The sequence below is a fragment of the Anser brachyrhynchus genome (genome assembly GCF_964034855.1).
Source record: "Anser brachyrhynchus genome assembly, chromosome: 16".
In the NCBI taxonomy this organism is placed as follows: Eukaryota; Metazoa; Chordata; class Aves; order Anseriformes; family Anatidae; genus Anser; species Anser brachyrhynchus.
The window spans coordinates 10,256,078-10,282,977 of NC_137734.1; the positions used below are offsets into that span (position 1 = coordinate 10,256,078).

Below are 26,900 nucleotides of genomic sequence, written 5' to 3' on the forward strand. Positions count from 1 at the left end.
CGGGGCGGGCAGGGCGCTGGGTGCCCCTCCCGGCGGGCGGGGCGGCCGCCTTCATCCCCCCCCCCCCTCCTCCTCCTCCCTCCCCTCCGGGCCGGGATAAAGCGGCGGAGCGGGGCGCGGGGCGCGGGGCGCGGGATGGCGGCGCTGGGGGCGCTGGTGAAGAAGGCGTGGAGCGTGCGGAGGGTGCTGGTGCTGCTGTGCGCCCCCGTGGCCCTGGTGCCCGTGCTGCTCAGCCTGCCCCCCAAGGTACCCGGCACCGCCGGAGGGTGCCCGAGGGACCGCCCGGGGGGGGGCAGGGGGTGGGGGCACCGGTTTTGGGGCGCAGGGGGTGGGCACGGGGTGGGGATGGGGCTCGCCTGCCGGGGGGGTGCCACCACATCGGGGGTGCCCGCTTGGGGGTGTGGGGTGAGGGCACCGAGCAGGGGACGGCGCCGTGGGGGGCTGCGAGAGGGGGCTGCAGTTTGGGGGGCACCAAAACCGCGGACCTGGAGCACAAATGGGGTGTGCTGACTTGGGGTGCGGAGCAGGTGTATGGAGCGGAGTTAGGGGCTGGGGTCATGAAGTGTGGAGCTCGGCCCTGGGGACACGCAGGGGCGCAGCTCGCAGCTCGCTGCCCTCCTGCTGCAGCCCCTGACCCTAACCAGAGTCCCCCTGTAGGGTCTGTCCGTGGAGGAGGGGACACCACAGCCTGCAGCCCGCCAGAGCTCCTCAGGGTGCAAACAGAGGGGGCATCTTGGGGTTGTTGTAATCTTTTAGTGGAAAGAGGGAGTAGATCAAGTGAACTGTGTTCATGCTGCTTGTGTAGGCACTGGGACATTGCGAGCAGCCCATGGCTCTCAAACCGAGTGGCGCTAACTGGAAGTTTCTACCGATGCCTGGCTGCCTTGTGCTGGTTTTTATCAGTGGCTCTGAAAGTAGCGCTGGAGAAACTGAGGCACAGCGCAGGGCCGCAGCCAGCGTCCCGCAGCGAGCTGCATGCAGAGCTGGGCTGGGGGCAAGCCCCTGGGCGCAGGGACAGCGGTTCCACCCAGCCCTGCCACCCCGTCCCCTGCGCCGCAGGAGGGACCGGGCAGGCAGGATGGGCAGCGGGGTCGTGCTGGGGCACTGGGAAGGGCAGCGGGGCTGTAGGTGCCTCCTGCACTGCTCCGGGAGGCTCCTGGGGAGAGGCTGTGTCCAAAAAAACTTTGTGAGTGAGATGTTTGTGGTGTTCTGTAGGTGTGGAGTAAATCAGTTGGTAAGCTTTGGGCTTTGGTGTGTGAGATAGGCTGCATGTCAGGTAGCATCTGTGGCAAAACTGGAGAGGGAAGGGTTTTGCAGCTGTCCCGTACACACAGCTCTCGTGCGCCAGGAGCATCCTTGGGTGGACGTCCACGGGGCTCTGAAGTCACTGGGAAATTTTGTGCCACTGACTTCAGTAGGCTCAGGATTTCACCCGTGTATTCTGACTCAGATCCATTTGAGAATGACTTTGTTTATATCAGAAAATAAGCGATGTTCAGTACGTAGTGATTACAGAGTGATTCAGATGCGGTAAGGACACGGAGGTGGCATTTACTTCTGCCGGTGTAGTGCTTGTTGGTGAAACCTTTATATTCAAGATAGCAAAATAAATCTCCTTAATTAAAAAAAAAATAATAGTATGACCATTGCTGTATTAATAACACAATATATTAAAAGAGAAAACCCTTCTTTGGATGTAATCTCATTTTTTTTTCTTTCTAATTTGCATTATTTGGCTGAGTTCTTAATAGGAGTATATTGAATGTTTGCCTCAGAGCAAAAAGCACATTGCATAACAGGTACTTCATCCCCTTTCAGAGTCATAAGTAGCTCATATTTGTTTGTACATTCATTTACTGCAGCTGAACAAGTGGCTTCAATGATATTTAATATTTCCCCGTTTGACTCTGGCACTTGTAAACTCTGGAGCTGTGGTTATAGGGCGAGGAGATGAGCTGTGCACAGCGCACAAGTTCATGTCTGAGCCAGGCAGTGGTTAATCATGGGAGTAAATCACAGATGAACCCGGCACCGTGCTGAGGGAAAGCCCTGCCTCTGATGCCCATTTCACTGCTGGAAGTGTATACTGATAGCGCGACTGTAGGGGTTGGGGTGTTTGGGAAAGGAAGGAAGAAAAACCCCTCTGCTGGTGTAACAGGACTGCCTGCCCCGACTCCAGCCGTGCAGCGCTGGGGGCATGCTCCTCCCTGTGACCTGCGGAGAAAGAAGTGCTCGCACAGCCCAGGATGATCGGCTGTATTAAGGGAAGGCTGGAGGTGGAAAAGGGCAACTGCTTCCAGCTACAAAGCTGAAGGAGCAGCAGGGTAGAGAAGGAGAGGACATGGCCTCACTGAATGCCCACTGATGATAGCAATCTGTGCTCGTGTGCCCGTGAGCGCCGAGTGTGTCACAGTTAGCCGTGAGTCTGTCCAGTCCCTGCATCGCTGCTGTCAAAACGCTGACACTGGTGCTAGCGTTGCTGCTCAAGCAGCGGGATGTTTAAGGCCAGCCCTGCTGTGCCCTCCCCAAGTTGTCCCCACGTTCAGCCTGCAGCCGTGAGTAACCAGACCGCTGCACCAGGTCGTGTTCAGGGGGCAGTGACTCACCTGCTGTTTCAACACGAAGTTGCCCCTCGTTTTGTTCAGCAAGAGAGGAAGCTTGCTGTTGCACCAACATGGGATTAAGCTCAGCCATCCGGAGCTGTGCTCCAGCCAAGCTGCAGGGGTGGTGGGAAGCAAAGGGAAGGGTTTGCGCTTCTAACAGCAGCATGACAACACAGGGAGTGGGGAGCAGGAGCAGGTGAGGGCTCAGTGAGTGGGGAGTTGGGTGTTGCTGGAGTTTGGAAGCTATCCTGCTGTGAGATGGGAGATGTGTGCCCCCAGCTGCACCGCATGGGTCACGGTTTGTCCCGACATGGGACTGGAGTCCAGCCTTGGCTGTCTTGGGCAGCCACATCACAGGAGTGGCCTCGGGCACTCAGCAAGCTCCATCCCAGAAAGAATTCAAGTTCAGGTCTGCTGGTGGTGGTACTGGGAGGCTGTCCCGGACAGGGCACCCACAGAGAGCAGGCTGGGGCAGGAGAAGCCCCTGGGGGAGGCAGAGCTGTTGTAGCAAGCTTTATGCTGAGTTCTGGCACAGCTGGAGCATGGGAGTGTTGGACGGGCTGGAGAGCCCCATGTCCTGGTGGGACAGTCACTGTGCTACCCAGCAGGGTGTCAGAGAAACCCCAGAGATGAGAAGCAGTGAGGCCCAGCCCCTGCAAGTCTCAGGAGGAGGCTTCCCTCATGAGAGAAGGTGTCCTAGAGGCATCTCTGCAGTACTTTCCTGCTCTGCAAGTGCTAAAATCTCACATCAAGCCAGAATTTGCCTTCTCCCCACTGAGATGCTCAGTAGCACAAGGGATCAGAGCCTTAAAAAGCCACCTGAGGTTTGGCTTTATGGGCAGCATCTCATTTGTCTCTGGAGACCAAGAAATCATGACCTACACTTTGTGTAATGGAGAACCACAAGTAGGATGCGGTTTCTCAAATGTGCTTCTGGCAAAACCCGATGGCCTGTGTGCAATGGGCTTTCCAGTGAAACCTGCTCCTCGGTGACCTCTCCCTGGAGGCAAAATCCTTTGAGGAAAAACCATACGTCAGGTCTGGCCTTACTTACGGCTGCTGAACTCCAGCATCCACACCTGCACGCTACTCCTAAAGCCCTCGTCAGCTGTCACCCTACAGCGGTTGATCTCCAGGTTGCCCTGCGTGTCCCTTCAGAGGTGGATCGTCAGGGCTGGTGCTGACATTATATTAATACCCCTTGTTGGTATTTGATGCCCTTTGTAGGCTGCAGTCTTGTAGAAGGAGACTTGCCTCAGTGCTTTTGTCAGCAGTCTCCTTTCTCGTGAATAGAGAAGTGAAATTTCTGCTTTGCCAGCAGGTTTGCCTAGCCCTCTGGGTGCGCTCCCCAAAGCGTGGCTGGAGCAGTGAGAAATGGGTTGTGCCCGTCACATAGCACAGCACAAGGAAAGGCCCCGGGTGGCTTCCCAGCACCAGGCTCTGCGCACAAGGGTCTGTGTCGCCTCCCGCTCTGGTGGCTGCTGAAATGGCTGAAATTTTTGTCCTGTGAGCGGAAGTGCTGGCGACCCCCCGGCTCGCGGAGCTGTGAATGATTGCAAAAAGCTCGGCAGGGCAGGAGGGGCTGGAGGAACTGTTCTGCTGGAAGGGGCATGGGGGGCACTTTTAATGAGCTGTGCAAAGAGCTTGTTCCAACAGCTCCTAATGAACTCAATGTCTACAGCCACTTGGCTTGGTAACAGCTGAGGCAGCCAAATCTGCTAAAAGGAGCTCTGAGCAGGCGAATGGGTCCCAGTGCCTTCAGAAAACAGGCTTGACTTCCTCAGTGGACATAGAGCCATTTAACATTGACTTGGATGTAATGAGTCTTCCTGATGAGAACAAGGAGACTTTAGGAACTTCCAGAAGAAAAATGGTTTTGCTTGCGCTCAAAAGCAAGGAACAGAGACCATCTCCAAAGGAAGGCACTGGGGGGGAATGGGTGATGCTAAAGGAGGCGATGTGGTGAGGCATGGTCTGTGGGGAGGTGGAAGGAGCTGGGCCCCGGGCTGGAGCAATGCCCGCTGCGTGCTGCGGTGCATGAGCACGGGTGGGCAGGGGCAGCTCTTAGGAGAGCAGCCTGGCAGGTGAAATAGTGACTGCAGCCTGCTTATGTTTCATGCACAAAGTCCGTCTTTGTGTTATATATGCACTTGGTGATTTAGAAAGGCCAAATTCACTAACGTAATGATCAGTTAAAAGAGGTGAGAGGAAGAACTTCAATGAGGAAAGAGGAGGGATAACTGGCAGCTGGGTGACTACCATTTACCAGCATGGAGATAAGGCGAGCCTGGCTCAGAGCAAGCTGGCACAGAGGATGTGAAAGCAGCAATGCTCGTGGTGGAAAAAGGACAGTTGACAAGAATTAATATTAATTGGAAGCTAAGAACCATAGACAACATGAAAAGGGATGTGAAAGAATTGACGAAGAAATCCCTGGGCAGGGCGTTGCAGATGATGAGCAGTATTTCAAGTGTGTGACGCAAAAGGAATCTGAATCAGGATACTCTATTGCCAGATAGATAACGCAGAAAAAAAGCTGTATTCAATGCAGTATTTCTGTTCTGGACCTGTAATACAATACTATAACATATTAAATATTTTTATCATGACAGTGACTAAAGGGAAATGAAAATACTTGCTTGAGATGACACCACGTAATTAGTTGAACATGACTGCAAGACTGGGTACCCACAGCCAAGAGGAGAGGATTAACGTGGTGTTTGTACACACAGACACATGGAAGTTAAGCAAGGGCAGTGAGAATCTACCAGGCTGCTATCTGCTTAGGTTGTGGCTTTTTCCAGAATGCCTTCCCAGACTGCTTCCACAGTTCCAAAGCAACCTTGACGAACTGAAGAAGTTTCAGAGTGAGGAAAGGACAGGAGAACAAGCCACATGGTGAAAGACTTCAGCAGTTTGGCCAAGTTCTTTAAAAAAAAAACAACAAACCAACCAACCAAAAAAAACAGAGGTATGAGAGCACATCCCTTGGGAGCAGAGTTTGGAGAAGGGTGGTCCAGGCTGAGGGATAAAGGTAGAGCATCAAACCAGATGCAGAGAATGACGTTCAGGTTACCACAACAGAATTTTAACAGTGAGGTTAATTGGGGTTGAACAGCTCACTAAACTTGTGGTGGTTTCACCATCACAGAAAAGGTTTCTTTTTTCCTACCAAAACATTGCAGATCTATAAAATGATGCTGAAATGGAGATTACTTCAAGTGGGGAGCCCGGTTAACCTTACACAGTGTCAAGTTGTCATATGGTGCTCTTTTAGCTTTGACATCCATCAGTGTTTGAAGTTGTAGGATCTATTGCTGCCTCCAAGGGGAAGTGTGAGGCTCAGACCTCTGAGGCAAGGAAGATTCTCTGGAAGATGCCTGTTTTCGCCATGAAATTTGCCCACTTTGACCTCCAGCTGTCTCGTTTGTGAAGCAGAGAAAAGGTTCTATTTTTCTGCCAGGGACAAAACACTTCAAAAAGTTTAAGTGCTTCATAAGCTTTATGTCTTTTTGGTGTAACTCCAGAGCAAAATATCTTCACAAGCATTCACTTTAGCTGTAAGAGCTTATGCCCCTGTGCTAATAGCCCCTTTCTAGCCACTCTGCAAATACCCAGAGCCAAACAGCTCTGCTGGCAGGAATGCTGGTAAACAGGGCTTGTTTCATGTCCAGATTACATAATGTTTGCAGGAGCTGTGTTAGGAGAAATCAGATTCAAATACCCATCCCCTTGGAGAACAGGCTGCGACTGAGGTGGCCAGTAACACCGTCAGGGCTGCAAACTGGGGGCAGTTTGTAAGCAAGATGCTAAAAGCTACCGGTACTTTTTTACACTGCGTAGTTCCGAGTATCATAGATAGGATATTTCTTTGTGATGATAGTGGGATAAAAGGGCTTGAAAAGCTCTGGTTTTGGCCAAAATATCTGTTGGTATTGGGTTCTGGAGGGACCTGTAGGCCCCTCCTTTGCCTGGTCATAGGACGGGTGCTGGGGAGAGCACGTGAGAGGCGATGTGGCTGCGAGGATGCACATGCAGAGGCTGGTGGAGCAAAACCAAAGCTTGGCTGGGCCTTAGGGTAGGGCTTCTTCAAGCGCTGGGCCCATCTGGTGGGGTTCTGTAAGCGCTGGGCTGTCTGGGAGCTTACTGGGCCTGCTGGGGAACAAGGTCTGGCAGAAGCTCCTCGTGTCCCCTTCAGCTTGGTGGTGGGGACTGATGGCTCTTGCATGCCCACGCCTTGGTGCTATGCCTGGGCAAGCTGGTTCTCCTCATCTGACCCACATTCCCTGCCAGCACCTCCTTTCCCCAGGGCACCTCACCTCCCCGTATCCCCTCTGGGAGCCCGCCTGCCCGTGGGAGATTGCCCTTGCCAGAGCTCAGCAGGTCCCCAACGTGGAAAATCCCCGGTGCCTTCAGTGCAGCGAAGACAGCATCTGTGTCTGGAGGGGCAGAGGTCGCTCCCGAGGGTCTTGTGCAACAGCAAGGAGAGCTGCTCTAGTCCAGAGCCACGGAGCACTTTCTTGGAAATCATTAAATGGTTATAAAATTAACCCGATCACAAGACCCATTTAAAAGTTTGTATTTGCTACCATTTTTCCCCCTGAACTTTGACAGAATTATTTTGAAACAAACAAACAAACAAACAAGCAAAACACATAACAAAGCTGCCTGGAGGTGAGAGGAGTAGAAAGGAGTGACACAGCATGAGCGGTCGAAGGATGAGGGTTAGGAGGTGAAGGTGGGACTGCTCCTGGGGGCGGCTGTGACCATCCCCATGGAAGACCATTCTTCCGACATCAGTTAGCATTTGCTGGCGGTATACTAACGCAACTTGCAGGGTACTGGGGCAGTAATTAACATTTGCAAGGTATTTTCAGGAAAAAAAAAAACACAAAACTTTCGATTTTATTAAGGGTTTGGTTCAATTTTATGAATGGCTTTACATTTTTATTCTGTGGAGCACTTACTCCAAAGCTGAGTTATTCTGAAGTGGTCTCGTTCCTTTCTTTTTCAATGATTGCCCTATTTTAAATGAAAACTTGTTTAATATAGGTGCGGTTTGTCTTCTTTTGGGGTAGAATAGGATGGACAAACATTACCGCAGCTTTCTTTTTAAAGAGGTTCGCTGATGATAGGTTGGTGTTGTTGATAGGTTTCATTTCAGTAAAACCCTCCATACAGCAGTTTTCTGCCCTGTTTCGGTTTTACCCCTTGGCTTTTCATCTTACAGTGAAGATTAGTTTTTAGATTCATGCTGTGTTTCATTGCAATGTTTCCCAGAACATTTTCCATACACTAGAAAATAAATATCCCTTAGTTCATAATTACCTTTCTAAATCATAATTCATCTGTTTAATGAAGTCAATTGAAATCTTTACTGATCTGCTCTTATATCGAGGTGTTGTTAAATATTTGCAGTTGCTCTACCCCTGTAAGAGGCAAACTGTTTGTTCTGAAGTTCACTGGTGCAATTTTCCTTGCAGAAAACTAAAGAACATTTTGCCATTGGGAGAAAAAAAATAATTTTTATGGCCTTTAGAGGCTGAATGGAAAATGACTTAATGAGAGCAAAACTATTTCTTTGGTATATAGAAAGAGCCAGAGCAAAGAGGAATTATTAGTTGCCATGGGAATGAAATCACTCATCTAGTGTGCAAACATTTTAAATGTGGATTTTTACTTATGCAAAAATTAGTGGTATTGGCTTTGTTGTTCGGGTTGCACAACAAAGTTCAGGGGAAGTAAAGCCATCAGGAGCTCACGGAAACCGCCGGGTGCCAGATCTGAGCTCTGGGAACAGAAAGGTTTTACTTCACAGTACCTAGTATGTCAGTGCACCGTGATCTAAAATCGGGACTATAAGCAGTCTTTGAATGCAGGGCTTAGGAACCTGATGTGATGCAGGAGCTCTCCTGTGATTAACATATTTGACAGCTATTCAATAATCGAAGCAAATTGTTCTTGGTTCTTTGGTATTGTCTTTTCCACATGCATGGAGGCACCTGAGTTTTACAACGTAAATTACTTGTCAGACACAAAGTTGGAAGGCTAGAGGTGAACGACACCTTCTGTCATTTGCCAATTTTCAGACGTGTTCGATGACAAATCCCAGTTGTGTCTCAGCGTGTGCCAGCGGCCTGAAGGGAGCATTTTGCAGGTGGCCTGATGCCTTTTGGCTCAGCCCTACCTGCTTGCGCCTTGCTGTGCTCTCAGCAGCTTCAGCTGGGCCCTGCTCTCCCCAGAAGTCCTCGCACGGAGCCCGGGAGCCGCGCTGGCCTCCCCCGGCAGAGCCTCAGCCCGGCGGGCAGGGGAGGAAGGTCCGGGCGGAGGAGGCACAGAGGTGCCTTTGAGAAACAATTCAACCTGTTCGACAAGCTGGAAGAGAGCGGGGAAATAAATAGCTCTGTAGCTTCCAAACAGCTCTGGGCAGTTATTTATAGCGCTGTGGGCACCCTGCCTTGCGGCCGCTGACAATAACCCCCTTCAGCCCCGCCGCGGCCTAGTGGCTCCGGCTTCTCGCCTTGTGCTGGGCTCCGTCCGCCCCCCAGGTGCTACCCCGGGCTCTGCTCCTCAGGCTGGAGGAGCATTGTCCTGACTCCTTTCCTTGTCTTGACTCCTTTCCATAGCTCCTGGTTTAAGCTGTGGATGTCAGGAGAAGTGGCTCTGCTCCGGTTGTGCCTCCGGGGGGATGAATGAATCAGGAGCGCTCAGTGTCCGCCAGCCTTGGCATGGGAGGCACAGGGCTGGGGCGAGCTCTCCACGCTCAGGATGTGGCATGGCACCAGAGAGCTTGATTTATTGATTTCCTGAGGGACTGGGATGGGTTGCCTTGGAAGGGTTTCTAACGGATCTCTCAGGAGACCCTGATCCAGTCAAAGAAGCTTTTCTGTGTGCCTCCTATTATGAATAGGGGGACTTGATGCATCCATCTCTGAAAGCTGTTTACTCATAGCCATGCAAAGCCCGATCCATGGAAATTGGAGAGAAAGCACAAACATATTGAGTGTAGCAGCTGTCAGGTATGGGGACACCTAAGGACATTAGCAGCTCTTGCCCTAGCAGCAGCGCATGCTGAGCGTTAGCACCCCAAGTCAACGTGGAGGAGCAGCTCCTTCTCTCCAGACTTCCTTGGATGGTGCCTCTGTGCTTCCACCCTGCAGCACATAGGAAGCTCAGGAAATTGAGGAGGATTTGGGTTTTGCCATGCTTTCAGAGAATGTGTAACCCCTTATACAATCTAGGGAGGAAGATGTTGCCCTTAATGGGAACGATGCGGGGGAAATATAGTATCCTTGAAGGAATAACTGGTGTGTATTGCTTGTCTCAGTGTCTCCAATTGAGAAGATTTCTCTAACACCACATCTTTCTTTTCCTCTCTGTTTCTCTTGCAGGAAGGACGATGCCTCTACGTGATCCTACTGATGGCCCTGTACTGGTGCACGGAGGCGCTGCCCCTGGCTGTGACGGCCCTGCTGCCCATCGTCCTCTTCCCCTTCCTGGGCATCCTCCCGTCTAACAAAGTCTGCCCGCAGTATTTTTTAGACACCAATTTCCTCTTTCTCAGTGGTTTAATCATGGCTTCAGCCATTGAGGAGTGGAATTTGCACCGCAGGATCGCCCTCCGGGTCCTGATGCTGGTGGGAGTGCAGCCAGCCAGGTGACTGCTGGGGCAGGGGGTGTCCATGGGGGGACACGAGCTGCAGGTGGCTTGGGCACATGCTGCTTTTTCCTATTAATTTTATGATATCCCTGCACATGAGCTTTTCTTCCTGTAGCTAGAATATGTTATCACTTGCCAAACTCAAGACATTCAACTTTTTCTTTCTTCTCTCTTCCAGGTTAATTTTAGGGATGATGTTGACAACGTCCTTCCTGTCCATGTGGTTAAGTAACACTGCCTCCACTGCTATGATGCTTCCAATCGCAAATGCAATTTTGAAAAGCCTCTTTGGGGAGAAAGACGCCTCTAAGAATATGAACAGGGAACATGAAGAAATCCAAGGTAATTGAGACAGGGCAGTAGTATAAGCCAGCTGAGGTCTGCCCTGCTGCCATCAAATATGCCCCAGTGCTGGTCCCATTTTAATACTTATTTCATTAATGTGGTGGAAGGGTATTGACATAAAGCTTCCTCTTATCCTGCTCCTTCTGTATGCCATGCCAGAGGCAATACTTAAGAGTTGGAAATGTCTGGAAAAAACAAGAAATGGTGATCCCCACTGCTCCCCAGACCTGTCACTGGCACAAGTGGAAGTCCAGCTCTGCGTGCCCACTGGGATGTGGTGATGATGGGGTTTCTAAGGTGCCTCGCTGTAGGGTGTCCAGAGCTGGGGGTGCTGTAGATACCCCTACAGCTGTGTGCTGCGTAATGGTGCCTTGCTGCAGGGATGGGCGAGGGTCGCAGCCCCTCTGTGGCAGTACGCACAGCTGCCCTGCACACAGGTCGTTTCTTCTGTTTTCCTGTTTCCTCCCTCGTGAAACTGGAGCCTGAGCTGGGAGAGAAGGGGAGAATGAAAAGCAGGGATGGCAGGCTGAACATGTATTTGTAAAGTGCTTTGTGATGTCCCATGGTCCAGCTCGGTGTCACTCGGTGTTGAGAGTGAGCAGGTTCTGGACAGGCTTGGTCAGGGATACGAGGTCAGAGCAAGCCTTCCTCCAGCCATCTCTCGGGAGTTTGGGATTCTGGCAGGCAGGGATGAAAAACAGCAAAAAGGAAATGAATCAGTGAAGTCCCCTTTGCAGTTATTGCTGATAGTACGATCAGTAGTCACGGCTTCTCTTTTTCACACTAATTAGATGTTCTTCTGTCTCTGCAATTTTAAAAAAATGGCTTTTTGGTTCCCACTGAGTCCTAAAGCAGGATAATGAGTCCCCAGAAGAAGACTGAAACATGCGTACTCTAATACTAAAGATCAAACTAATCGTTCGTCATTAATGTCTAGCAATCATGAGATGTTTGCACTCCAGGCTGCTTTATCACATTTGCTTTATGAATTTTTGACCGTGCATGTACAGTGAAATCAACCCCACTGACCTTCTTGCTATGTTTTCTTATTCTATGGAAGCACTGTGTTCTGTGGGCCTCCTTTTAACCTTCTTGACCCCATTCTCTGACATGATTTGAGTGTGTAGTTGTGAGAGTAGTTTAGGAACATATAAAACCAAGACCCCCCTTTTTCCTAGACACTGGCAAGCACAGAGTTACTGTCCCTGGCTCAAAATGCTTAGGGTGCTGAGAGAAGCCAGCAAAGGGAGAGGGATGCAAGTAGAAGAATGAATAAAATGATGCTTTGCAAATATCATGTGATTGCGTGATGATGTATTTTTCTTTTGAGGTAGAGACTTGTAATGAATACAGGGGAAGTATACACATACACACATACAGTGCTATCTCTGATCAATGGGTCGTATTTCTCTGCTGCTGAGACCCTCCAGGTTGCAATCAGCTATGCCCACGCTCAACCATGTGGACAAATTTTTGTAGATGAGTAGATTTGCATGCTTGAGTTGGTGATAGCAAAACTTTGGAGTAGATCTTTTCCTCATTTTTACATTACTAGCTATTGATACGAGAATTCAGATGAACTTCGGCATTCGAAATTCAGCTGTTTCTGGTTGTTCAGGGTGAAGGTGGGGTTATGAACTGATCACCACCAAGCAGGCTTCTTTTGTTTTGTTTTGTTTTGTTTCCAGTGGGTGGAAATATTTTGAGGGGGTCTTTTATTTTTTTTAGGAGCAATAGAAATATCACTAAAGCCAAACTGCTCTAGGACAAGCCTTTTCTGCCTCCAAAGTATACAAGCTATTTGGGCGAAATGGGCACTGAATCTGCCTCATGCTGCTCCATGCAAGGCCAGATCCCAGCCCAGTGGTTTTGCCTCTTTTAACTTACAGACCTGTACAAATTTTCAGCCCCTTTTTACGAGTTTCATAGGAAATGATTGCTCTGCAGAAAGTCTGCCTTTCCTTCTCGTGGTTGCCTTTTGCAGACCTCCCTGGAGAGGTAACTCACAGGTGATCCTGGCCAGATGGGAAGGGAGTTTGGGCTTAACAGGGGAAAACTGGAAAAATGTTAAAAAGTGGAATGAAATATGTGTCCTTGGCTTGAATGGGACATCAGTGGTGAGAAGCCTTGGGCTAAACCCGATGGGGGATCAACAGTCAGCCACAGGTTAATATTCTTCTAATTACAACCCTCTAATGCAGCACCCTTGGAATGAAAGCTCAGCATGTGTGCATCCAAGCCAATTAACTCTGATTCGGTAAATTAGCCATGTGTAAAACATGACAGTGCAAAACGGCCTGGCTCACTGAGCTGGAATGAGGGGGCTGTCCTCGGCGCTCACGTGTGCGAGCCCGGAGACTTTGACCAGTGGCTCCTCTCCGTGCACTGCTTTCAGTGTCAGGGGCACAGACAGGCAGAAGAGGGTCGGGTTTTGGCCTGAGGGGGGGGCGCAGCGAAGTCTGGGGACTGCTGGGGTGGCTGTGGTGGGTGACAGCAGTCAGCTGGCCTGGGGGGGTGCAGGGATGCACCAAAAACGGGCAGAGCCCAAGTACACGTACAGAGGCCGTGGTGACCTGGACTGAAAGTGGATGAAACTCCTGAATGTTCCTGTCCTACAGGGGATATGGAAAATAGGGTTTAGTAGCACATCCCTGCTCCCAACCTCAGGCGGTCAAGCCAGAACTACAACTGCTACGAGCCTTAAGAAGAGATAAGGTTTAAAAAAAACAAAGTGTTTGTACTGCATTTCTGGTCTATCTTACAATTTTGCTTTCTGAGTTCTCCATGGGGCACACACCCATATGTGTGTGGCAGTGTGATGTACACCTCCCAGTTTACTGCTGAAGAGCACGTGGGTCCTTCTGGTCAAAATTTGCCCTTTCCCCAAGTGCTGCTGAGTCGTGGCTGTCTTCCCTGTGGCTGGTGATAAGGACACTGGGGCAAAGCCCGTGAGATGTACAGGAGGGTCCCTGAGAACTGCGTGTGCCACCAATTTCTCCTGTGGCAGCCCCAGACTTGTGTTGAGGTCAGGGTGTGGGAGGAGCTGCCTGGCCAGTTGTGGAGGGGGTGGTGGGCTTGGGAAGGGTCCCTGCTCTTGGGGTGGGCGTCAGAGGGCCTGGTACAAAGCCTAATCCTCAAATATGTCCCGCTCTCTCCTTTATAGAGGGAAACACAGCTGCACGGTGGCTTCGCAGACTTCCCAGGGGGGAAGGGGGAGCTCTGAGGCTCTGAGGGCTCCTGCTCAGCCTCGGGGAACGTGCCCTGGGGATACACCAGGCCCAATTCTTCTTCCTAAGAATGAGCTATGGTTAACTCCTCCCCCCCCCAAAAAAACTACCCCAAGCCCCCACCTGGGTACATGGCACCCAGGAGCCCACGCCCATGCTGGAATACCCCAGGGCCTGAACAGTGGCAGAAATAGCACCAGGAGAGAGCACCTCTGGGTGCTGGAGGAGAAGCGGGGTGCTGCGGCAGGCCCAGAGCGGTGACAGCAGCAGCCAGGCTCCTTCATCCCCTCCGGGTGCTCCCGACCCCGTCACCAAGGCGTGAGCTCCCCCTTCGTTTGTGTGCTCCCTCCTCGGTAAAGGGCTGTTTGCTCCCTTCCGCTGTTTGGTTCAAGGAGGATTTTCTAGATGCTTTGAACTGTTTTAAAGTCCTAATCTTTCTTTTTCAGCATCTTTACAGCAGAATAAACTTTACACTGTACCAACTGAGATGCAGTTTCTGGCAAGTACTGAGGAGTAAGTTAACTATTAAGTTTGTATTAGAGAGTTGAGACAGAGCATTATCCCCTGAGCTAGACCCAGATGTAGGAATTTGAAATTCAATCACTGAAATGTTTTGATTGCACCACAGCTCCCAGTCGCTAAAGACTGGCCACAGAACCCCTCCTCTCTGTGTCCAGCATCCTTCCACACATCCGCATCATTGCAGGGATTTTCCAGTCACCCTGGAGCGGTACCAGAGGTGTCTCCTGCTGGGAAATGGTTCTTTGGCTCTCCCAGGAGCATCAAAAGTGTGAAGCCAGTGGTGTAAAACCACTAGGATTTACACAGTGCTGACAGTCCTGCTTTGATAACAACGATGGGAATGAAACAGCTCTTCAGGAATAGGAGTTTCTTTCCCCTCGGTGCTATCAAAATTTTCCTTTTTTGTTCCTTTGAGCACTTTATGCCGAGTTTTTCAAGTGGCTGAGGGGCTGGCCAAGGCACGTGCAGCGTTCAGGCGCTGAGGGTGCTCTGCACGCCTGCAGGTCCTGCCTGGTGCTTCTCCGAGCCCCCTCCTGCCACGCGGAGCTGCCCAGGTGTCCCGGAGGGCAGCGTGAGCTTGGCTTTCTAAAAACTGGGAGTTTGCCTTCTTGTCAGGCTCTGAATTGGCTGTGCTGTGTTTAAAACAGGGCTTTCACTGGATTCTCTTTTGGACTGTTTTAAAGCAAAGATCTGACGGAGGAGAAGGAGGTTGCCAGCGATGCGCTCTCAGACTTAAAGAAGGAGGAAGAGTACAAAACGAACATATGGAAAGGCTTCCTCATCTCAATCCCGTACGCAGCCAGCATCGGGGGCACGGCGACGCTGACGGGAACCGCACCAAACCTCATCCTTTTGGGACAGCTGAAGAGGTATGGGAGGCCGTCCTGGAGAGCCCTACCTGTCTGCCAGGGTAAATCCTGCACAGCCAGGAAGTACTCTCTGTCCCTGTGAGAAATTCCCTTCTGTGCCGAGAGCTAGCTTGGAAAATTCATGCCCTTTCAAAACGTTTTGGGAAACTTCGTGAGTGGATGAAGGCAGAATGGTTGCACCAGCCTGAGCAGTGCTGAGCAGGTTCCTAGTGCCCGTGTGGGTCACCTCACTGCTGCTCTTAACCCCACTGAGTTTAATGGGACTTGACCACCTGCTTGAAATTAGGCTCGTAAGGGTTGTCATGAAAAGGGCTGAGTAGTGTTTTGTGAGCAATTATATCTGCTGCTGTATGGTAGAAAGGAAAAATAAGGAGCCCAGTGCTTCTGGCCTGTTGTCCTAGGCATAAAAAATGCCTCCTGTGTTCCTAGGAGTGTAGAGCTGTGCCATCCTAAGTGCCTCCAGGTACTTCTTAACTCTGTCCTCCACAAGCAGTATGTTAAGGCTCTCCCAGGCTTGTGCAACATCCCTATGAAGTTCAGGTTCAGACCCTCCAGCAGCTTTTTGCACCAGGATTTAATCCTGGGTGTTGAAGATTATTGTCGTAGAAGAGTATCAGCCATCCGGAGAGAGATTTTCAAGTCTCCCCCTGCACAGCTGGGCTAGGTGAGCTGTGCCCGGCTGGGTAGCCCAGGGGTTGTTCCAGCGCTCCCCAGATCATCTAGAGCCCAGACGGGTGCTGTGCACACGGGGGAATGTTCTTAAATGCACAACGCGAGTTTGTGGGGTATTTTGCTGCTGGTTTCAGATGTTTGCCCTTAAATTGAAGGGTGGTTTTCCCTTCTTGCATTAACTTGATTTTTTTCCCCATTTGCTTAGTTATTTTCCAGAATGTGATGTGGTGAACTTTGGTTCTTGGTTTATGTTTGCATTTCCTTTAATGCTGATTTTTCTTCTCGTGGGATGGCTATGGATCTCCATTCTGTATGGAGGAATCAACCTGAGGTATGTTTATATTCCCTGCACATATACACTTCTCTGGTTACACCAGCATTGTGAAATACATATTCATTATGATTCTCATACTAAGTCTAACGATATCACCCAGAATCATCTGCTTGACAGTGGAGGGTTTCATCACTAACTTCAGGGTGCTCATGCTGTAACAAATCCTCTCTTTTTAAGAAGCTGTATGTGTGTTGTCTTCAGCAAAATGCTCCCAGATCTGTAAACATTTTCTGAGCACTGCTGTCACAAGAGAGTCTTTTATCTTTCCTACCAAGAGCATCTGCTTTCTGCTCCCACCCTGCTCATTGCTGCTAGCTGACTGCTGAGGGGAAGAGTTGGATGCAGCCCTGACAGTGGCTGTGGTCTGTCCAGAAAGGGGCTGGAGTGGTGTGGGATGGGAAGGGGTTAAACGAGGAAATGGCTGTGCAACCGCTCAGCAAACACTGAAGAAGCAAAAATCTCTGAACAACAAATGAAACAGTAGTGTTTTCACAGCTCTCACCAAAACCCCTTTTGCAAATGTGACTGCGTGCAAAGTTTTGTGCTGCAGATGTGGGTGAAGACTGGAATAAGCCCACCAGAGTCAGACCAGGCAGATTCCCTGCGGATGGGCATTGCCACGTAACGCTGAAATCGCTGTGTGATGCAAAGTCACCCTGCTCAGAATCAGTCCCCAGAGATCTGGCGTTCAGGCAGGTGCTTGCTGTTAAAATAGGCTCCCATTAGGGTTAGGGCTGAATGCTTCCTAAAAAGTCCCCACTCTTCCATCTCAGGTTGCAGGCAGTTTCAAGCATTTGGATGCATGCAGTAGATGTTTGCTGAGATGGAACAGGGAAGTTTTACAGAAATCTCATACCCAGCTGAAATACATGTAGAGAATATGTGTTACATGTGCATTCAGTGAAACGCAATTATTTGAGCTTGTTTCACTGCCTGACTTAGGCTGGGGGGAAGTCAGTGGCAGAACGGCTTTGGCAGAAGGGAAAGCAGGATTGGACTTTGAAGACCAGCGTGAAATCTCGGTTGTCCTGGAATTAGTAACAGAAATCTCCTGGAACGTAAGAGCCAGGATTTGTTCCTAGGGCTGGAACTTGGGTTTGGAACAGATTACTTCATAACAAGGCTTCGTTTTACAACAACGCGTTAATCTATAACTGAGAGTAACATGTTTTACTGGTAAACCTTTGCTGCATGCATGCAACCCTGAGTGTACACAGCTTAAAACACTTGCAGCGGTGCCACACAGATTATTTTGGAGCCCTTTTTCCCTCTGTACACTCTCATACGTGATAGTAACAAACTCATAGCCCTGCTTCCACCAGGGACCATACAGAACTTCTAATAGATAGAAAAGTCTTTAATTGTTATTCTGAGTTACAAACACAAATAGCAAGGGGAAAAAAAAAAAGAGAACAGGTGTCCAAATATTTACATTGTCTCAGAGGCAGGAAAAAAATCAATGGGAAAGTTTCAAGCTAGAAAATGACAAATGCCGCTCCTTAAATTGCTGGGGGGGCTCCACGCATGGCCAGGGGATGCTCTGCTGGCTCTCAGCTGCTCTGCGGCCGTGTGCCCAGGGCTCTCATGAGCCCGGACTCATGCATCCTGTGCTAAGGGCTGGGGCATGGCCCTGGCACAACTGAGCAGGTGAGGGACAGGAGGTAGTTCTGCTGGCCAAACCCCCAGGCAAAATGCGAAACGTCTCTTCTGCTCGGAGAACGTGATGCTTTTTGTTTTGTTTGGCTCCTCTCTGTCCGCACGGAGCCCGGCTTTATTGGGATAGCTGTGGCCAGCACGGAGCAGAATTCCCAAGTGGCAAAGTGCCTCGGGAGGGACACTGCGAGGCCGCACAAGTACAGGCACCGGCCTGCTGGCGTTCGGCTGCTGGGATTGCAACAGCTCAGGAGTAGTGGCTGGGCTTTCTGTATGGGCAGAAAAGTACAGACAGACGGACGCCACTCCACTAGCGGGCTGGCTTTGCTTAAATCCAAAAGACATTAAAAGGCTGAGGTGTTGGTTGATTGTGAAGATGAAGCTGCTGTTCGTAGCACCCTCCTAGACTCAAAAAAGCAGGTACATCTGTTTGAGGTTCAGAAATTCCTGATGATCAACAATTCTTCTGTACAGAAGACCTGGCCACGATTTCCCATTGAAATGATGACACAATGAAGCAAGCTCAGGCACTGCAGGGCCTGGTGGGTGCAGCTGGTGTGGACACTTGGGTTTTGTAGTTTCACCAAGGTCACAGGCAGGGCTAGTTCAGGCATGGGACACGATGGGAGGTGAAGTGCAAGACATGAATATATCGTTTGTATGCACATGCTCCAAAGGATCAAACGGCATGTGCGGTCAGCGCACCGGGCTAAGAGGCTTAGCCAGGAGCACATTAACATTCCCGGCTGTGGAGAAATTCCCCACATTTTTGTTGAGCCTCAGCAGCATCCTGAGATTGCCCAGGAAATTGCAAGTGACATGAGGAGTGAAGGGACAGGTTCATTTTCCATGTCACCCGCTGCCTGGTGTTCTGCCCGGGTAGTTATCTGCTAGAGATGATGAAATCCTGCAATGCCGGGATTTTCTTTTGGCAATCACAGCCCGTGCTGGGGGAAACAGTGCAGAATATAAATGAGACAAAACTTCCTACCCTCTGTGGGGTTTCTTTTGTATGAAAGCAGACTTTCTTCCTCAGTCCTGCTGAACAGTCAGTGTACTTAAGGTGCTTTGCTTTGCTGCGTTTTCATCCCCGTGCCCTGGCCAGGAGCTGTCTGCCCCTCTCGCTGCAGACCCACATTTCTGCATGCTGCTGAGCTGCATGCTTCTGGTGCCAGGGGCTAGGCTCTGTAGGTGACACCAGGGCTTTTCCACTGCTATTCAGAGCCGGGCTCCTAATATATCAGAAAGCATGCCCTCAAAATACAAACCAAGCTCACTATCGGTGTCATTGGGACAGCTGGCTGCACACATGCCCCTCTCTGTGCACATGGACGTGGCCACCAGCACGCTTGGGTCTTGTCACAAGTGGGAGGAAATATCCACGTCCAGCTGCACCCTGCGAGGCGTGGGGCTCTGTTTGCCAGGCTGTTCCCACTCTCGGTGAGCTGAAGATAATCCAAATGGAGAGATGTGCAGCCGCGGGGAGTTCCTCTGGGAGGAAGTTTCTCTTTGAAGCTTGCAGAGCAGGCACTGAAGGAGTTCACCGAGTGTGCACGTGCTGCAGTAGTAAATGCAGCCTTCGTGATGGTGCCAGTGGTGTTGGGCACATTTGACGATGTGACTATGTCTCTTGGCAGGGGCTGGAGAACAAAAAAATCAAATATAAGAGTGGATGCAGAAGCCCGTGCCAGAGAAGTGATAAAGGAGGACTATCAGAAACTGGGCCCAACAAAGTGAGTCATCGAGTCGGGACCGAAATGAAAAAGAAATCGAGTGGGTTGGAAATGTCCTGTCTTAAGAGGGATGAACTGGGGGAAAGTTTTTGTTTGTTTGTTTGTTTTGTTTTGTTTTGCTTTGTTTTTTTTAGCAGAAAATGAAATACACATTTCTACTCTATTCGTGACCTGGTGAAGTTTGCTTTTTTGCGTGCTCCCTCCTCTTCATTTTCACTAACAGGAATAACAGCAAATAGCAGCTTGTACTCAAATCTTATCAAGAACAAAGTTCATATTATAGAGTGGATTCATGCTGGGCTGTTTAATTACTGTTTGTAGTTTTTCTGCTCCAGGAACCAAAGCAATCCTGTTTGCTTTATGTAACTAACCGATACAGGCTGAATTTTGGAGATTTGTGCATTCCTGTTTGTAGCTGTTCTGCAAGGCAGGAAGCATTTGCTGAGGAGGCTGATGAATCACACAATAGATATAAATCATATAGATTGTGGGTATACTTTATGAAACCTTAAAAGCTGCTCGAAGAAAGCCTATGGAAAGAATTTAAATCCATTTCATGCAGTAGGTCATTTTTTCTGAATAACTTCTTCAGCGTTATAAGTCACATGAAGAAAGAACATGACACTTTTAGCTTCTTATTGTGGTTTCTCAGAAGTCTTGTCTTCTGGAAGAAGCATGCAGGTTGCAATGATGGGGTCATAGATAGGAGAAAAGAACCACCAGAAAGAAACATGAGAGTTTTAGATTTATGAGAAATGCCCAGAAAGGGGGAAACAGGAAAGGCTAAGTATCTCCAAGAATCAAAGCATAGGTATATCCAACCAGCCACCAATATTCTGGGCAACCAGGGCTGGTGAAGATTTTTGAAACTGTAGGTCTTAACCTCAAAAGGTCTGTGGTTCTCCATCTGTAAAATAATATTCTTATGCTCACGGCGATGCTGGGAGAATTCAGTGGTGTTTGTGTCGTGCTATTGACATTGTAATTGTTGCTGCTGTGTGGAAAATGGAGTGGTTCTTCAAAGACAATTGGTTGGGCCTGTGCTGTAAATGAAAGAAATTGGTTTAGTTGTTCCGTTCAGTACATTATCGAGCAGCCTGCAAAATGTCTCTGAAGAATCAAAGTCCCACTTTGAGGTCTAGGAGCGAGAAAGCCCATTAAGCCATGCTTGACCAATTTGATTAGCAGCCCCGTAACTTCAAATCAGCGTAAGTGGCTTCTTCCCAACAGTTTACATGCCCTTCCTTGTGCTCTGAGAGGTTTTAAACAGAGTTTTAAGACATTGCCTTGGTTAAATCTTGACCCCACTAGAATCAAGCCTAATACTTACAGTATGATACTGCCATTTAAAGATCCCCATGCTATTTGTCAATGTGTCTAAAGGGTGCTGTTCAGGTTTTGATCCTGGAGAATGTCATTCCTGCTGTCTCATGTATGATTTGAATCTTAGCTGTTCTTTTACGTGGCTTGAACTGGAGTGAAACCACCCCTAGCTGGTCAGTATCAGCCCAAACCATGCCTTAGGAGTATCCCAGAGGGCAGTGATGAGAGGAATGACCTTGGGAAGCTGCTTGGTCCTTCCCCTCTGCCCCATCCACAGGGTCAACTTTGCAGACGTGTAGTGACATCTGCTCTGGGCATTCCTGATGCCCGTCTTTCCTGTCCTTGGTATCTTCCAGTAAGAGATCACTGCTGGCAAGTACCAACATCTGTAAATAGATTTGCAACCTATTCCAGTATTCCCCTGTAGTTATTTTTAGAGAAGCCGCCTAGCTTGTCACCCAACCGCTGCAGCCTGAGCTCGATACTTGCCCTGTCTTGGCCTCACCCCATTAGCACAACATTTTAACTACATTTCCTTTCATTTTAGGTTTGCGGAACAGGCAATTTTCTTCCTCTTCTGCATGTTTGCAATCATGCTTTTCTCAAGGGACCCCAAATTCATTCCAGGCTGGGCAAGCTTGTTTGCACCAGGGTAAGATTTTATTTTCATTCCACTGCCACATTTTTCAACAGCATTTCCAAGTCTGAGATTCCTGGGTTTCTGGTTGCATTGCTGAACACTGCTACTCAGGTTTCCTGGAATAAATTAAATGGAGCCCCAAGTTCCAGAGTGAGCTTAATTGTTTCTGTCTTGCGAAGGAGGTACATGAAGCCCTCTGGGAAGCTGGCACTGCAGCTTCTTCCATATGTGTGTTTGAGGCCATCCCTGGGGTTTGAGTGTGGGGAATATATGCTGTCTATACATACATTTGCATATTTATATTGAATTCTTTATGCAATCCACTGATTTCACTGGAGGTCTGGAGAGTGAGGAACTGACTCTATGTGCTATTGTGTCTGTTTTACACGTTCATCTCCCCTGTAACATCCATACCTTGGGAAGACAAACAGATAGAGCAGTTGGGGATCGCTAAATCTCAGGAAGGGTGTTATTTCTAAGCAGAAGAGATCTTCATAGTTTTTTGTTTGTTTGTTTGTTTGTTTTTATATATAAAACCCAAGCTTAACAAATGATTCCTTAATAGAACAAAGTAGTTATGGACTTCTGCTCATCAGTTAATAGCTTCTTACAATCAAACACGTTTAAGCTCTTTATTGGGTGGAGCCTGACTTTCAGCTTACAGTCTGAGCGTTTTGCAAAGAGCTCCTATAAATTGTGTGGCCTGGACTCTGCGCCTCTGCTCCCTGCGAGGAGCTGGGATATCCGTCCTCACAGCCCCTTGTGGACTGACCACAGCTCCACGGGCAGAACTGCTGGAGCATCGCTGTCAGGGGGGGAATTTAGTCTTGTTTTTATATTTGCAGGGCTTTGGGGCAGTTTTTCCATGGGGTTCTTCACAGCCTGTCTTAGAAATGTAGCTCTACAGGAAATTAAAAAGAAAAGAACTGTGAACAAGAGTTGTTCAAACCCGATGGAAACCTGTAATCTTCTTTCGTAAATCCCCATTCCCTTAAACTTTGCAATTCTGCAGGCTTGTGCTTCTTACCAGTGTTTCTGCTGCTTTTGGACAGGTTTATCTCAGATGCGGTTACAGGAATCACCATCGTGATCATTCTCTTCTTCTTCCCTTCCCAAAAGCCTTCCTTCAGGTGGTGGTTTGACTTTAAGGGTGAGTAGGAGACCCCCAGGGCAGGGTCCCTGTCCTTGCCTGGGGTCAGTAACATCCCACTCTGGGACTGTGCCACCTGTGGGGCCATGCTGGCTTGGGGACACAGCCAGGACACACGGAGGCTGTTGTCTGATGTGCCAGCAGAGGTTCAGCAGTCACTGCCCTGCTGCTGTTGCAGGAATGACTCGCTTGCTCATGTTGCTGTCAGACATGACGCTATGTGTGTTTGTGTGTGTTAGAGATCAGCGTTGACCTGCCATAACAGACAGGCTTGTGGCACTCGCAGACATTCATTGTGTTGTCCAGACTGCAGGAAGATGTTTAATCAGGCCTCCTCTGGGTAAAATAGCTGTGCCCTTGTTCAACAGAAAATTACAGCCCCATTAGCGCGTCCTTTCACATGGCAGAGCTCACTTCATTAAGTACTAAGAGATGGGCTGTAGGGGAGATGGGAGTTCTTTGCTATAAAACTCCCGGGTTGATGAATGGCAAGTGGAAAATTAGGAACATCTTCATGATTCAGATGGCAGAAAATTTCCTCCTTCCATGGACTCCCATCTGTTGAGGAAAATGTTTGTGCCTGTTACAGAAAGGAAATTAACCCGATGTTAGAAGTTCCCCAAGGAAGCCTCAAAGAAAACCTTAAATGCTAGAATTTCCTTTCTCTTCCTTTTTGTTAAGATCTTGTTTCCTGATATTAAGGTAAATGGTCTTTTAATTGTCTAGCTTAAGAGAATCCATATGCATATTTTAATCAACAGCAGCTCGTGGTTAGCGAGCTTCGCTGCTGATGTCAGGCTGATGATGTCGATGTCAGATGGTGACGGACGTGCTCCTGTTCGGGAGGGTGCGTGATGTGGGGTTTTCTCTTCGTCTAGCACCGAACACGGAGATGCAGCCCTTGCTGACGTGGAGGAAGGCCCAGGAGACCGTGCCCTGGAACATTATCCTGCTGCTTGGAGGAGGCTTTGCCATGGCGAAGGGCTGCGAGGTGAGGCTGCAGAGCTGCATTTTGTCACGGTGCCATACGGGGCCCTCGTTTGGCTCTGGGAAATTTTGCATCTGCAGTGTCACAACGCCAAAAAGATGTTTCTCAGCTGAAGGCATGTTTCTCAGCTCCCCCGACAACAATGCGCAGCAGAAAGTCAGGAAGGGTTAACAAATCTTGCAACTCCTTTCAGACTGCTCGCTGTTAGATCCCCTGAAGACACTGCAGTTGCGTGGGTGGTGAAGGTCATACACAATTTGCAGATCTATGAAAGGATCTGAGGAAAGGAGCCCTGCTCTGCAGCTTGTGTGCTCTCCCTTCTGCAGGAGTCCGGTCTGTCTGTGTGGATAGGAGGCCGCCTGCACCCCTTGGAGGGCGTACCCCCGCCCGTGGCCGTCATCCTCATCACGATTGTCATCGCCTTATTCACGGAGTTTGCCAGCAACACGGCCACTATTATCATCTTCCTGCCTGTCTTGGCCGAACTGGTAAGACAGCTCAGTGCTCAGAGGGCAGGTTTGTGGTGGCTGCTGGGCTGGGACAGGCACCGTACAGATCTCCTGCTCCTGGAGGGGGCTTTAGGCACTTTGAAATCCTTGCAGCAACAAAACAAGGGCCTGTGGCATAACGGGAACACTGCTGGATAATAATCCTTCAAATGTTGTTGGTGAGATGCATGATTGTCTGTCACAGAGTGGGGGATATGGCTCTGTACAGTGCACTAACTACTTGCATCTTTTAATTATATCCGCCTTTCGCTCCTAATCCCCGAGATACAATTTCTGTTCCTTTCTGTTTTTCAAGGCCATTCGTCTGAAAGTAAATCCCCTCTATTTAATGATACCAGGGACTATAGGATGCTCCTACGCATTCATGCTGCCAGTCTCAACGCCTCCTAACTCGATTGCATTTTCTTCTGGACACTTGATGGTCAAGGATATGGTAAGTTGCTTTAGCTATACAAGATGCTGAAAACAATCAATCTGAGTGAAATGTTGAAGAAAGTAACTTTCAGGCGTGTTACCAGTACAACACGTGAAAAGACAGAAATCTCGTACTGCAGTGTTGGAAGGCACAGGGATATAAAAGGAGCCTAAGGTCTAGGCCTGTGAGATTTGGAGCCATGGCTCCAAGTGATGGCAGAACTGATTTTAATTGTGCTCAGCATCTCTCAGCCCCTGCTCCTGCTCCTGCCACTGTCAGCAGCTCAACTTGCAGAGGTTTCTGGGCTCAGGAAAAGTTGCCCAGCTCAGTGAAATAAAGTTTATGAGCAAAATTAGGCTCAATCACAGTTCCACCTTATATTCCTGTGGCTAAATGAATGCTATTGTTTTTGGTGGATCAAAGCTTGGTACGCATCCACAGAATGGCTTAAGAAAGCCCACTTAAAATGTTGTTAATATTAATGGCAATTAAACCTTACATTTTTATAACGTTTATATTCAATTAACTTTATTCTTCACGTGCTGTAGATGTCCATGCTAAACTCACCAGATGCCTTTGTGTTTCTTTTGTAGGCAAGAACGGGGTTGCTCATGAATCTTATGGGAGTTCTGCTTCTTAGCTTGGCTATGAACACGTGGGCCAAGAGCATCTTCCAGCTGGGGACCTTCCCTGCGTGGGCTAACATCCATGCAGAAAATGCCACATCGCTCTTGCCAGCTGTAGAAAACGTCACTTTTAGTGCACTGAATAAAATATGAACAAAGCCACCCCAGGGGAAGGACTCACTCACTTAGGACTTGGGCACTGGAATCATCAGCGCGTGCACAGGAAGAAGGCCCCATGGCTGCCCACACTGCATGGGACCCTCGGGTTAAATTTTATTTTTAGCAGTACCGGTCGGTGCCGCAACATCCGATTTTGATTTTCTCTGAAGATCCTTCCCCCCCCTTCCACAGGCACCAATCGGATCCTCCCAGAGAATTTCAGCTGTCCCTCGCAGGTGGTTGTTACCTGCACAGCCTTGTAAGCGTCGAGCATCTGTGGGTAGGTGCCTCTCCCCCCGTGAAAGCTATTGAGCTGTGCTGCTCCAGCTTCTGATACCCTTCCTCGTTTTGGAGAGCAGCCCCGGGTGGAGGCAAGTGGATTATTTCCGTGCAACCCAACGTGAGTGAGTGTATCAGAACCTGGCCGGGGAGGAGGCAGTGTGGGCCCGGTGCTCCTGGCAGGACCGCGGAGGCTGAGGGCTCGGCACGATCTCATGAGTAATTCTCTCATGTAAGGACGAAGACTATTTCTTCAGTCTTGTGCATGAAAGGATGATTCAGGAGACGTGTCGGTAGGACTCGGTGCGTTGCCCCATGCTTTGGGAACAGGAAGGCACCAGTTTGTTTCCAAACCTGGGCAATGTTTTGAAAACCCGGATTTCAGTCGCTGCCTGGCTCTTTGCACTGAGTGCAGATGGAGGTTTGGGGCCAAATTTGTTTCTGATGTAACTGTGTGGACATAGGTGGTGTTTCAGCTTTGGGAATGTGGCCAGTCTTAGGTTTGTGAGACTGACTCACTCATGGGCGACCTGCTGAGTCACAGGTCAGTGGGCAAGCTGCATTGGAATATTATTGACATTTCTGAAAAGTAGGCTTTGATTCTTAACATCTTTTAATTTCTGATTGCTTGGGTACTTTCAATGAAAGCATTGCAAATTGACTGTGATTTTAATCACCATTTTATCCTTTTTTTTTTTAAATTTTCTGTAAGAATCTAAAATATTTAATTTTAAAGATCAGTCATTGAAATAAATAGACAGGAAGGTAAAGAATCTGATTCTTGGTTTAGGGAGGTGACTGGACTCTGGATTGGGCTCCGCTGGGTCCTTTCTCTGATGGTGTGGGCTGGTGGCACGGCTGGTGTAACAGCTGGTGGCATGGGGTGAGGATCCAGCCCATCCCTCCTGCCCTCGTGCTGCTGACAAAGCCCAGGGCCAGGCTGGAGCTGGCAGGGTGATGCAGCCCTTGGGGCCAGTGCTTGCTGCTGCTGCTGGGTATTACCTTAGGGTCACACTTAGGCAGGGACTTGAGGTTGAACCGAAACCTCCAAAACCAGCCGAACATGGAACTTTGATCAATCAGGTTCAGAAAAAAACAATCCTTAATGTTCAGCGAAATCCTTCAGCTTAACAAAATCCGTAATGATCGTGGAAAATGTACAATAAAGCACATTTGTTAGCACGTCACTTTGT

General features: G+C 49.2%; 1 protein-coding gene across 1 annotated transcript; it reads left to right on the forward strand.

Annotated features, from left to right (window-relative positions):
* On the forward strand, window positions 1-26,889 carry SLC13A3 (solute carrier family 13 member 3). Its single transcript, XM_080557578.1, has 13 exons — window positions 1-246; window positions 9,995-10,260; window positions 10,442-10,605; window positions 14,282-14,348; window positions 15,041-15,226; window positions 16,104-16,229; window positions 19,523-19,618; window positions 21,489-21,593; window positions 22,634-22,731; window positions 23,610-23,722; window positions 24,046-24,207; window positions 24,524-24,661; window positions 25,237-26,889. The coding sequence occupies exons 1-13, from the start codon at window positions 136-138 to the stop codon at window positions 25,420-25,422; spliced, it is 1,818 nt and encodes a 605-aa protein (XP_080413704.1). The 5' UTR covers window positions 1-135; the 3' UTR covers window positions 25,423-26,889.
* The last annotated feature ends 11 nt before the right edge of the window (window positions 26,890-26,900 follow it).